This window comes from Salmo trutta, chromosome 31, assembly GCF_901001165.1.
Source record: "Salmo trutta chromosome 31, fSalTru1.1, whole genome shotgun sequence".
NCBI lineage: Eukaryota > Metazoa > Chordata > Actinopteri > Salmoniformes > Salmonidae > Salmo > Salmo trutta.
The window spans coordinates 39,051,885-39,065,434 of NC_042987.1; the positions used below are offsets into that span (position 1 = coordinate 39,051,885).

General features: G+C 45.2%; 1 protein-coding gene across 1 annotated transcript; it reads left to right on the forward strand.

Annotated features, from left to right (window-relative positions):
* Positions 1-7,146: 7,146 nt before the first annotated feature.
* c31h7orf25 (chromosome 31 C7orf25 homolog) lies at positions 7,147-11,816 on the forward strand. The gene is made up of 3 exons (XM_029726546.1): positions 7,147-7,254; positions 9,659-9,896; positions 10,154-11,816. The coding sequence occupies exons 2-3, from the start codon at positions 9,675-9,677 to the stop codon at positions 11,258-11,260; spliced, it is 1,329 nt and encodes a 442-aa protein (XP_029582406.1). The 5' UTR covers positions 7,147-7,254; positions 9,659-9,674; the 3' UTR covers positions 11,261-11,816.
* Positions 11,817-13,550: the final 1,734 nt, after the last annotated feature.

The following is a 13,550-nucleotide window of genomic DNA, read 5'->3' on the forward strand; positions in this document are numbered from 1 at the left end:
ATATATTTGTTATTTTATTTATATTTTCATCTATTATTATTATTATTATATATATATTTTGTAAATGTTTTAACATTTATTTAACTAGGCAAGTCAGTTAAGAACAAATTCTTATTTACAATGACGGCCTACCCCGGGCCAAACCCGGACGATGCTGGGCCAATTGTGCGCCACCCTATGGCACTCCCAATCACGGCCCGTTGTGATACAGCCTGGAATCGAACCAGGGTGTCTGTAGTGACGCCTCTATCACTACGATGCAGTTCCTCCGGGAGGTTTTCAGTAAGGCTCGTGCTACCTTCCTTCCTCCACATCGTCCTTACGATTGTGCGATTGACCTCTTCCCAGGCACCACACTGCCTCGAGGACGGATTTATTCTCTGTCTGGCCCTGAGACCAAGGCTATGGAGGAGTACATTGATAACTCTCTGGCGGCTGGAAGCATTCGTCCTTAGCCCTCTCCTGCCGGTGCAGGGTTTTTCTTTGTGGGAAAGAAGGACAAGACCCTGCGTCCATGTATTGATTACCAGGGTCTCAATGACATCACAGTCAAGAATCTGTACCTGCTACCACTCCTCTCCTCAACTTTCGAACCTCTCCAGGGGACAACCATCTTTTCTAAACTGGACCTCCAAAATGACTACCACCTTGTTCGGATACGTGAAGGAGACAAGTGGAAGACTGCTTTCAACAAAGCAAGTGGACACTATGAGTACCTGGTCATGCCGTTTGGACTCACAAACTCTCCTGCTGTCTTCCAGGCTCTGGTTAACAATGTGCTCTGGGACATGTTGAATCGGTTTGTTTTTGTGTACCTCGATGACATCCTGTTTTTCTCCCATTCTGCCCAGGAACACGTTCTCCATGTGCGACAAGTTCTTCAGCACCTTCTGGAGAACAAGTTGTTTGTTAAAGCGGAGAAGTGCGAGTTCCACCGGTCCACAATCACTTTTCTGGGATACGTCATTTCTGAAGGGAAAAAGTGAGAGCGGTGGTGAATTGGCCCCAACCCACGTCCAGGGTGCAACTACAGCGGTTTCTGGGGTTTTGCTAATTTTTACCGCCGTTTCATTCGGGGTTACAGCAACCTGGCAACTCCCCTCTCTGCACTCACCTCTCCCAAGGTACCGTTCACTTGGTCCCCAGCAGGAAACAAGGCTTTTGTGGATTTGAAGCAACAATTCACCACTGCCCCCATCCTCATCCATCTGGATCTGACCCGTCAGTTTGTGGTGGAGGTTGACACTTCCGACGTGGGAGTAGGGGCCGTTCTTTCCCAGCGATCCGTCCAGGACTAAAAGCTTCATCTATGTGCCTACATGTTCCATCGTCTCAACTCGGTGGAGAGGATCTATGACGTTGGCAACCAGGAACTCCTAGCAGTAAAGATGGCCCTGGAGGAGTGGAGGCATTGGCTGGAAGGGGCAGAACATCCATTTTTGGTTTGGACCGACCACAAGAATTTGGAATATCTCCGCACCGCCAAGAGCCTTAACTCTAGGCAGGTCCGGTGGGCTCTGTTAATCACTAGGTTTAATTTCACCATCTCCTACCGCCCAGGGTCCAAAAATGTGAAGCCGGACACCCTTTCCCGCCTGTACAGTTCCGGCTGCCACACCCTCGGAATCAGAGACCATTCTCCCTGCCTCATGTTTGCCGGCTGCGGTTATCTGGGGTACTGAGGCTCTGGTTCGCAAAGCACAACTTTCCCAGCCGGACCCTGGGGGAGTCCCGGCTAAACGGATGTTTGTTCCTGATTCGGTTCGGTCCCAAGTCCTGGAATGGGCTCACTCCTCCAGGCTTACCTGTCATCCTGGTGCACATCGTACCTTGGCTTTCCTCCGACAGCGCTTCTTGTGGCCCACCATGGCTCCTGAGGTCTCGGCCTTCGTCACCGCATGCATGGTGTGTGCCCAAAGCAAGACTCCGCGGCAAGCTCAGTCTGGTCTCCTTCAGCCACCCCCTGTTCCTCATCGCCCCTGGTCCCATATTTCCCTGGATTTTGTCACTGGGCTTCCTCCATCAGATGGCAACACCACCATCCTGATGATGATTGACAGGTTCTCCAAGGCCGCCCATTTCATCCCTCTTCCTAAATTATCTTCAGCCGAGGAGACAGCCCAGCTCATGGTGCAGCACGTCTTCCGAATCCATGGACTCCCATTTGACATTGTCTCGGATCGGGGTCCTCAGTTTTCGTCCCGATTCTGGAAGGCGTTCTGCACCCTTATCGGGTTGTCGGCCAGCCTGTCCTCCAGGTTTCATCCCCAGTCCAACGGCCAGTCGGAGTGAGCTAATCAAGATATGGAAACGGCACTCCGGTGTATTGTTGCCAGTAACCCCACCACCTGGAGTCAGCAACTGGTCTGGGTGGAATATTCCAGGTCCACTCTCCCCTGCTCAGCTACTGGACTATCCCCCTCAAATGCTCCATGGGATAAAAGCCCCCGCTCTTCCCAGAGCAAGAAGTGGAGGTCAACATACCTTCGTCCGTCGCTGTCGGCGTACCTGGAAAAGAGCTCGGGCAGCTCTTCTCAAGACAACCTCCAGGTATCGTTGACAAGCAGACCGCCTCCTCGCTATCGGGTTGGGCAGAGGTCATGGTTGTCCACTCAGGACCTACCCCTCCGGGTAGATTCCCATAAACTTTCCCCCCCGTTTCATTGGTCCTTTCCCCATTTCTAGAGTCATTAGTCCCACTGCTGTCCATCTGCTGTTGCCCCTTACCCTCCGTGTTCACCCTACTTTTCATGTGTCCAGGATTAAGCCCTTGTCTCACAGTCCTCTGTCTTCCGTTTCTAGGCCCATCTCCCCCCCCCCCCGGGTCATCGATGGCCAGCCGGCGTGTGCAGTGAGAGGCCTCCTGAGGGTTCGACCACAGAGCAGGGGTTTCCAGTACCTGGTTGACTGGGAGGGTTATGGTCCGGAGGAGAGGTGCTGGGTTCCTGCTAAAAACATCCTGGACCCGGCCCTCATCCATGATTTTCACTGCCGACACCCCGGTCAGCCAGGTATGGGTCCAGGTAGGACGCCAGGCGGTGTCCTTAGAGGGGGGTGGGGGGGGGGTACTGTCACACCCTGATCTGTTTCACCTGTTCTTGTGATTGTCTCCACCTCCAGGTGTCGCTTATTTTCCCCAGTGTATTTATCCCTGTGTTTCCTGTCTCTCTGTGCCAGTTCGTCTTTTATGTTTTCAAATCAACCAGCGTGTTTTCCCGTGCTCCTGTTTTTTTAGTATCTTTTTCTAGTCTTCCCGCTTTTGACCCTTGTTTTCTAGTCTTCCCGGTTTTGACCCTTGCCTGTTTTTTCTGGACTCTGTACCCGCCTGCCTGACCCTTCTGCCTGCCCTGACATCGAGCCTGTCTGCCACTCTTTACTTCTTGGACTCAGAATCTGGTTTTGACCTTTTGCCTGTCCACAACCATTCTCTTGCCTACCCCTTTGTGATTATATATAAACTACAAAGACTCTAACCATCTGCCTCCTGTGTCTGCATCTGGGTCTCGCCTTGTGCCCTTATAAAACCTGTGGTTGTCAGAGGTGACCTCTGAAGATGCCATAAGCCTGTGGTTGTAAGAGGTGACCTCTGAAGATGCCGTAAACCTGTGGTTGTCAGAGGTGACCTCGGAAGATGCACGGTCAGAACCCTCTGAAGAGGAAATGCAGCTCTTGGACACACAGGAAGATGAGGTCTGTCATCTGTGCGATCATGCTTAGTCCGGTGACTTTTTTGTTGTTGTTATTTTTTTTTAAATGTACAATCGCACTGACCTGTGGATTGAAGAGGCCGACTGACATTGCTGACCTAGCAGAGATCTGGATTACGGAGAGAGGAAGATTAGAGGGATGGTTAGATGCTTTGTGTGCGATGGTAAAAAACACCAAAATGTTACTCGGGGTAGAAGGGATATGAACGAAAACCCACCCAAAGAGGGGTCTGATTCAATGGAGTGACGTCCCATGAGACAGCTAACCTAAACCTGCGTACAGTTGCATCATTTCCAAGTTCAGATGCAGTCATAGCACCATAGTACCACACCATTGTCTGACCTCCAGGTTGACATGGTTCAGAGATTCCCCGTTGATTTACATGCACCAGGTCTGCCTGGAGGTCACCACAAAAAAAAAAACTCTTGATCATCTGGTGCAGAGTAGAGTCCTGTACGGGTCAGTTTTTTGAAGCCTCCCCACCCGATACCCACATCAGGACAGATTATTTCTCCTCAATCGACCCACATATAATTGTTCCCGAGAGCCAATCCGAGACCTGCCAAATAACATTAATTAATGAAATTGTTTTTAGGACTCCAGAGTACTAGGCTATTAGGCTATTCCCTTTCCCTGCATGAATTAATGTTTTAATGCACAACTCTTGCACTGACTCTATGCACACACACACACCACATGCATACTGCCACACACACACACACACACACACACACACACACACACACTAGAACCAGTTCACTTGTTTTTACTCTATGATTTGACCATTAGATGTTCAATATTTATTTTGAAAATAATGTTTAAAAGATGCACTATGCAGAAATTGCTCTGTCATTTCCTGGTTCCTAAAATTATAATAGTTTGATTAATTTCAGTTTATTTGACAAAACAAGCAAGTATAGTCTAGAGAATCGTTATACCATCTAAACCGATGTGAAATATATTTTCCATAACCAATAACATTGTATTTTCAGCTGTTTGAAGCTGGTGTACAAAACCCAAAGTAAAAGATGCAAAAACTAAACTTAAGAACTGAAAGCATAGAAATATTGCACATACTTGCACATACACCGTAGTGCCCTCCAAGCTCATCACTAAGCTAAGGACCCTGGGACTGGGCACGACAAAATGTGGAATAAGTCAAGGGGTATGAATACTTTCTGAAGGTATTGTACATATTACCTCAAATACCTCGACTAACCCGTACCCCTGCACATTGACTCGGTACCGGTACCCCTTGTATATAGCCTTGTGGTTGTCATTGTATTACTATTTTTCCTTTAGTTTATTAAGCAAATGTTTCTTACTTTTTGTATCTTCTGCATTGTTGGTTAAGGGCTCATAAGTAAGCATTTCACGGTAAGGTGAAATACCTGTTGTATTTCAGCACATGTGACAAGTAAAATTTGATATGATTTGAATCACATTAAATTAATAATCTTCAGAAATGACTTTGTCAAAGCAACAAAATAACTGGGGCTTTATTATGATAGTGAAACTTGGAGAAATGTTGGGATTAATTGGGTTAAAAATCTTCCTTAGAAGTGACAAAGGGTTGACTGTCCCTCCGTTGAGTTTTGGAACTTTAGCAGGCCTTTATTTATAATAGAAATTGCCACTTCATTTAATAACAGGCTTTTAAAATTCAATATCGGTTCATAATTTCTACCCAAAATATCAAAGGGATGCAAAAGGCACTCTTTTCGTGGAATGACCCATTGTATTGTATTACACCCTATAAACATTTTCTACAGATCCCTTGGCCAAAATGTGTTTAATTTGTTAGTTATATTCATAAGAAAAATGAAATGTAATTATTATTTTTGTATGTTTTATTGAGATCTGCACATGGATCCCTGCATACCTCCGCTGCCTACTTTGAGAACCACTGGCTTAGCTCACAGTTTAGCTAACCATCAGTCCTAGCTTGCTATTATGAAAAACAAATTTAAAAAATGCCAATAATGTTTTGAATTTGATTTTTGCTTTCAAAAACAGCTTGATCTTAGAACATGTAAAAAAAATATTTCATATCCATTGAATTATACTGTGGATTATAATTTAAAGGGAAATAATACCCTAATAATACCCTACAAGCCAATCAGAAATGAGTATTCAACAATGCCATGGTATAAGTCGTGATCAGTCTTCTCCATAGAGCTCGCCAGTTTGTAGACTTACCTCTGGTTCGTTCAGCCATTCCTATGGGCAAAATGAATGGTGAAAGAATAGGGTATTGGAACTAACGCCGAAAATAAGGCCTATACGTTTTGTTCTATGAGATAATATCAGTCAGTTAACATGACCTTTATGAACCATTAAGCCTTCAAGTGTTGTTTTTTCATTCATTATAATGAACAAAAATATAATCGCAACATGCAATAATTTCATTCATTTTACTGAGTTACAGTTCATATAAAGAAATCAGTCAATTGAAATAAAAAATGTTAGACCCTAATTAATGGATTTCACATGATTGTGCATGGGTGCAGCCATGGGTGGGCAAAAGCTCACCCACTTGGGAGCTAGGCCCACCCACTGGGGAGCCAGGCCCAGCCAATCAGAATGATTTTTTCCTCAGAAAAGGGCTTTATTACAGCCAGAAATACTCCTCCGTTTCATCAGCTGTCTGGGTTGCTGGTCTCAGACGATCCCGCAGGTGAAGAAGCCGGTTGTGGAGGTCCTGGGCTGGCGTGGTTACACGTGGTGTGTGGTTGTGAGGCCGGTTGGACGGACTGCCAAATTCTCTAAAACAATGTTGTAGAAGGCTTATGGGAAAATGAACATTCAATTTCTGCACATTTTAGAGTGGCCTTTTATTGTCCCCAGCACAAGGTGCACCTGTGTAATGATCATGCTGTTTAATCAGCTTCTTGATATGCTACACCTGTCAAGTGGAAGGATTATCTTGGCAAAGGAGAATGCTCACTGAAGGGGATGTAAACAAATTTGTGCTCAACATTTGAGTAAAAAATACTTTTTGTGTGGATAGAAAGTTTTGGGAGTCTTATATTTCAGCTCATAAAACATGGGAGCAAAACGTTACATGTTGCGTTTATATTTTTGTTCATAAATGCTTCCACATTCCAAGTTCCCCCCCAAAAAGTGATGTTAGCTGATGAAGATTATGTCATAGTCTTGAGATCTGGTATGTTTTGTTCTAAGTCTGTTTACTGCAGACCTTATTTTCAGGGGTCATGGTTAGAAGGGGACCAGTTGTCTGCTTTGTGTTAAAATGTGTAGTTGAAATTATTTTTAATTTTCAAAGAGAGGTTGAATTTTCGGTGTAACGAGCATTCATTGATGAAAAAGCGCACTATTTAAATGGTGTGAGAGTAGGCCTACTTCAACTCCAAGGTAGATGGCGACAGAGGTATTTTCTCTGTTTCATAACAGTCTGCTTGATATGAGAGTCAAGCGCGACCACCGACCAGACAGCTGAGAGAGGCGAACAAGCACTGTCACCGGGCCAGTGGTACACGTAATCCAGGTAGCTGCAACGCAGCATAGTAATTTTCCGGCTTTTTCGTAAGTGTTTTTGAATACTTATGATACATTATCATACTGTGCGGTGTTTCGTTTTTGTTAAAATTAAAACCCAAAACATAATCTCAACTTGACAGGCACAGAAACAGTCGGTAGCAAGCAAACTTTAGCTAGCTAGCTAGCTGCGCGTTAGCTAGCTGGTTAATGTTGCTAATTAAACCATATGCTAGCTAACGACAACCACTAGTAAAAACGGGGAAAACGAACGAGATACTAGTTGTTGCATGTTGTAAGGGTGTTTTTTGATAACACATAGCTGACTGTAATAACGAGCTTCTACTCAAACTGATGTTAATTTGTTACAAAGTTAGCTGTATCACAGGCGGTGCATCAGGGAAAACATTCCGTATAGCACTAGGAACAATGAACTCTACTAGCAACTGGTGCTGTAGTACTGAAACTGCAGTGCTTTCAGAAAGTATTGACACCCTTTTCCCCCCACACATTTTGTTGTGTTACAGCCTGAATTTTGAAAATGTTTTAAATTAATGTTTTGTCACTGCCTACACACAAAAAAAACGTATAAATGTCAAAGTGGAATTATGTTTTTCGAATTGTAAGTATTCAACCCCTTTTGTAATGGCAAAAATAAAGCAGTTCTGGAGTTAAAAAAAGTGCATAACAAGTCACATAATAAGTTGCATGGACTGTGTGCAATAATAGAGTCTAACATGTTTTTTGAATGACTACTTCATCTTTGTACCCCACACATAAAAATAACTGTAAGGTCCCAGTGAATTTCATACACAGATTCAACCACAAAGACCAGGGGGGTTTTCCAATGCCTCGGTGGATGGGTAAAAATAAAAAGCAGACATTGAATATCCCTTTGAGCAGTTAATTACACTTTGTATATGACTGGGTGTAGAGATACACCATCCACAAAAGACACAGGCATCCTTTCTAACTCCGTAGCCGGAGAAGAAGGATTTCACCATGAGGCCAATGGTGACTTTAAAACAGTTTAATTGCTGTGATAGGAGAGAACTGAGGATGAATCAACAACATTGTAGTTACTCCACGATGCTAAACTAAATGACAAATATTCCAAAAACATGTATCCTGTTTGCAACAAGGCACTAAAGTAATACTGCAAAAAATGTGGCAAAGCAATTAACTTTTTGTCCTGAATACAAAGTGTTATGTTTGGGGCAAATACAACACATTACAGAGTACCACTCTCCATATTTTCAAGCATAGTGGTGGCTGCATCATGTTATGGGTATGCTTGTAATCGTTAAGGACTGGAGTTTTTCAGGATAAAAAAAAAAGAAACAATGGGGCTAGGCACAGGCAAATTCCTAGAGGAAAACCTGGTTCATTCTGCTTTCCAACAGACACTGGAGAATAATTCCCCATTTAGCTGTACAATAACCTAAAACAAGTCCATATCTACACTGGAGTTGCTTATCAAGAAGACAGTGAAAGTTCCTGAGTGACCGAGTTAGTTTTGACTTAAATATACTTTAAATAAATCTATGGAAAGACCTGAAAATGGTTGTCTAGCAATGATCAACAATTAATTTGACAGTTTGAAGACTTCTGAAAGAAATTATGGGCAAATGTAGCAAAATCCAGGTGTGGAAACATCAGATTTACCCAGAAAGACTCACAGCTGTAATCACTGCCAAAGGTTATTTTCTAAATTATTGACTGAGGGGTATGAATACTTATGTAAAGGAGATTTCTCTGTTTCTATCGCAATAGATTTGCAAACATTTCTAAACATGTTTGCACTTTGTCATTGTGTGTGGGTGAGAAAATATTGATTAAATCAATTTTGAATTCAGGCTGTAACAACAAAATGTGGAATAAGTCAAAGGCTGTGAATACTTTCTGAAGGCATTGTATATAAGACAACTGGCAATCTGCTGCTCCCTGTAAATTATTTTCTTAACTACTACTACTACTACTACTACTACTACTACATAATAATAATAATAATAATAATAATACGGTTTGGATACTGATATGTTTACTCGCCCACACCCAGCTGGAATTCCGTCTCTGTTTGACTCGTTTACGATTAAGTTCTGAAAGTCCCACATGTGATTCTAACACTCACTAGTGTCATTATGTAAATTGACATAGCCCAATAGGGAGTTTGTTGATTGACTTTTAAATGGTCCATCCCTTGCTGAAAAAAACAGTATATTCAGGCGCTTTGGTTAAATTGAATGTTGAGTAAGGCTAGAACTTGTAGTTTGTGTTGATAGACAAAAATGATTGTGTAGTTGATCGTATGTTTTTGAAATCCAATGGTTATTAGTTTTCACATTACTACATTTCTAGATCAATGCAGAGTCTGCATGCTTAAGAACATCAAAATTATGTTATTGGTGGTGTAAACAACCACCCTAAGTCTATCCTTGGCCTGTCTCTTCAGGAATAATGCACCAAAGATGGCCGCCACACACTCCATGCTGCAGGAGCGTATCCAGGTGGCCCAAGAGCTGCTCAAGCGTGTGGACCAGCTCTGTGCGAGGCAGGCGCGCGATGTGGAGGGCCGGGCCAAGCTCTGCAGCAAGCTGCGAGCCGAGCTCAAGTTCCTGACCAAGGTGGAGGTGGGCAAGGTGCTCATCAAGGAGTCCCACCTGCAGAGCACCAACCTCACCCACCTGAAGGTGGGTCTTGTGTGATTATATTGTATGTATTTTCCAATTGAATTATATGTTAAGGTTCCTTTTTAGAGTGCCCAATGGACAATTAGTCTTGCTCTATAGCTGTCTGTTGTTTTACCCATCTGACAACAAGGACCATATTGGAAATATGTTGGTTGACTTTTTGGTTTAATCCTCACTGGTTGTTAGTGTGTATTGTTGTATTCACATCAACTTGCATATGTATTGTAAATCTTTCCAATAAATCTATATGAAAACAGGCCATTGTGGAGTCGGCGGAGTCACTGGAGATGGTGGTGAGCGTGCTGCATGTGTTCGCCTACGAGGACGCCGGCGGCACCAAGCAGACGCTGGTGGTGGATGTGGTGGCCAACGGCGGGCACACCTGGGTCAAGGCTATTGGGCGCAAGGCAGAGGCACTGCACAACATCTGGCAGGGTCGGGGCCAGTATGGCGACAAGAGTGTGGTGGAGCAGGCTGAGGACTTCCTGCAGGCCAGCCGCCAGCAGCCTGTGCAGTACAGCAACCCACACATTATCTTTGCCTTCTACAACGGCGTCTCCAGCCCAATGGCCGACCGCCTGCGAGAGATTGGCATCTCGGTGCGCGGGGACATCGTGGCGGTAAACTTGGTGATGGCGGAGGAGGAAGGAAGCGAGGAGGAAGAGGGGGAGGGAGCGAACAAGGAGGGCATGGAACACTGCTACGAAGAGGAAGAGCGAGAAGGCAAGGCTGCGGAGGAAGATGAAGACGTTGAAAACTTTGTCGAAGACGACGATGCAGAAGATGTCGAGCACACGCGAGTGGACCGCGACACCATCGTGGCCAGCCTGGCATTCCCCACCGAGGTCAAGGTGGATGTGTGCCGGCGGGCCAACCTGGACATCACCACACTCATCACGTACGTGTCGTCACTGAGTCACGGCCACTGCCGTTTGGCCTTCAAGGAGCAGGTGCTGACTGAGCAGGCAGCCCAGGAGCGCCAGGACAAGGTCCTCCCTCGCCTCCAGGAGTTCATGGCGGGCAAGGAGCTGTACGCGTGCCAGTCGGCCGTAAACGACTTCCGCGTCATCCTGGACACGCTCGGCGGCCCCGGCGAGAAGGCGCGCGCCGATGAGCTGCTGAGGCGGCTACGGGTGGTGCCCGACCAGCCTTCGGAGCGCACCCAGCGCCTCACAGCCAGCTCCAAGGTGAACCCCCGCTCGCTCATGATTTTCGGCACGGGCGACACACTACGGGCAGTCACAATGACTGCAAACAGTGGCTTTGTGAGGGCGGCGGCCAATCAGGGCGTGCGGTATAGCGTGTTCATCCACCAACCGCGCGCCTTGACGGAGGGCAAGGAGTGGAGGGCCACGCCCATATGAGAGAGGGAGAACTAACACCCACAGTGGCAGGAGGAAGAAGACTGATGATGAGCGAAGGGCTCTGACAGCGAACAGGAAGGAGAAAATTTAAAGAAGACTAGACAATGTTTGTGGAATGTGCCACTGAACAGTAATTAAACAGGTTGGGTGACTGCCAGAACAGAGAACACTACCTTTTCTTTTTTTGGAGGGGGAGGGGAGGGGGGGGGGGGGACACGTAAAATATATATCACAGCTTTTTGCTATGTGTCACTGAAATGTAAAGGCATTGTGCTCATTTGAAAAACCACTACTGGTTTAGTTTAGCACGGAGTCGATACAGGAGCATTCTTTTTGCAACAACTGCAGACAGTGGTGATAGTTGTTGCATAGCCTATACTGTATATGCAAAAAATAGATAATGATATGATGAAATGTCAGCGTATTGTATTTTAGGGCAATTAAAAACGGCTTTGGCCCAATGTGCTGAGGGTGAAGTATATTTGTTTTCTGTATTGCAAGTCTGAATTACATGTGAATAAAGCATCTCTAAAAATAAAATAAAAAATAAATTGTGTTTTTTAGTTAGACATGCAATTTTATTGAATGAATGAAGCTAAATTCATTAAACATTTTGTGTGTGGCTCTAAACTGCTCCAACGACTATGGCGCTTCATTGTAACTATTGTAATCATGTGAGACCAGTGCAGAATTTACAGTACATTGTAATCCAATTAACCATTTCAAGGCAAAGCTATCACACTATATTCTTGTGTAGGCCTACAATTTAAGATTTTATGCTTGAGAACAAACCTGTTGGATACTTAACCTCTCGTTATTACCAATCACATCGGCCTACTGGTTAATTTAAACTTGGCGAAAAAAAGAACTTCCTCTCACTGTCAACTGCGTTTATTTTCAGCAAACTTAACATGTCTATGAACATAAGGTTCAGTTTGTTAGGTTCCACAGAAATGTAATAATGTGTCCCTGAATGAAGGGCGGGCGGGGTCAAAATCAAAAGTCAGTATCTGGTGTGGCCACCAGCTGCATTAAGTAATGCAGTGCATCTCATGGACTGCACCAGATTTGCCAGTTCTTGCTGTGAGATGTTACCCCACTCTTCCACCAAGGCACCTGCAAGTTCCTGGACATTTCTGGGAGGAATGGCCCTCACCCTCCGATCCAACAGGTCCCAGATGTGCTCAATGAGATTGAGATCTGGGTTCTTCTCTGGCCATAGCAGAACACTGACATTCCTGTCTTGCAGGAAATCACGCACAGAATGAGCAATATGGCTGGTGGCATTGTCATGCTGAAGGGTCATGTCAGGATGAGCCTGCAGGAAAGGTACCACATGAGGGAGGAAGATGTCTTCCCTGTAATGCACAGCGTTGAGATTGCCTGCAATGACAACAAGCTCAGTCCGATGATGCTGTGATACACCGCCCCAGACTATGACAGACCCTCCACCTCCAAATCGATCCCGCTCAAGAGTACAGGCCTCAGTGTAATGCTCGTTCCTGACGATAAACGCGAATCTGACCATTACCCCTGGTGAGACAAAACCGCGACTCGTCAGTGAAAAGCACTGTTTGCCCATCATGCCTGGTGCAGTGACGGTGGGTTTGTGCCCATAGGTGACGTTGTTGCTGGTGATGTCTGGTGAGGACCTGCCTTACAACAGGCCTACAAGCCCTCAGTCCAGCCCATCTCAACCTATTGCAGACAGTCTGAGCACTGATGGAGGGATTGTGCGTTCCTGGTGTAACTCGGGAAGTTGTTATTGCCATCCTGTACCTGTCCCGCATGTGTGATGTTCAGATGTACCGATCCTGTCCAGGTGTTACACGTGGTCTGCCACTGCGAGGACGATCAGCTGTCCGTCCTGTCTCCCTGTAGCGCTGTCTTAGGCGTCTCACAGTACGGACATTGCAATGTATTGCCATGGCCACATCTGCAGTCCTCATGCCTCTTTGCAGCATGCCTAAGGCACAGTCTCGCAGATGAGCAGGGACCCTGAGTCGGTAGAAAGGCCTTTTTCGTGTCCTAAGTTTTCATAACTGTGACCTTTAAGCAATTTAATCAATTTTAGAACAAGGCTGTAATGTAATAAAGTGAAGTGGTCTGAATACTTTCCGAATGCTCCTCAATCTACTTGCCTTTGAGGGGGAAATGTTTTGTCTTGTCTATATTTTTGGGGGATATGTTTGGAAAGGGGGGCATATTTTTCCCAGGTGGTATCTTTTAGGTCAGTTTGAACTTGTCAAGTGCTAATATTGAAATATCGCCGCTTGTTCAGCTGAGGGGT

Coding starts and splice junctions, on each gene's coding strand:
- c31h7orf25 (XM_029726546.1), top strand. CDS start 9,675: ATGGCCGCCACACACTCCATGCTGCAGGAGCGTATCCAGGTGGCCCAA. Junction 9,897..10,153: donor CCAACCTCACCCACCTGAAG/GTGGGTCTTGTG, acceptor ATATGAAAACAG/GCCATTGTGGAGTCGGCGGA.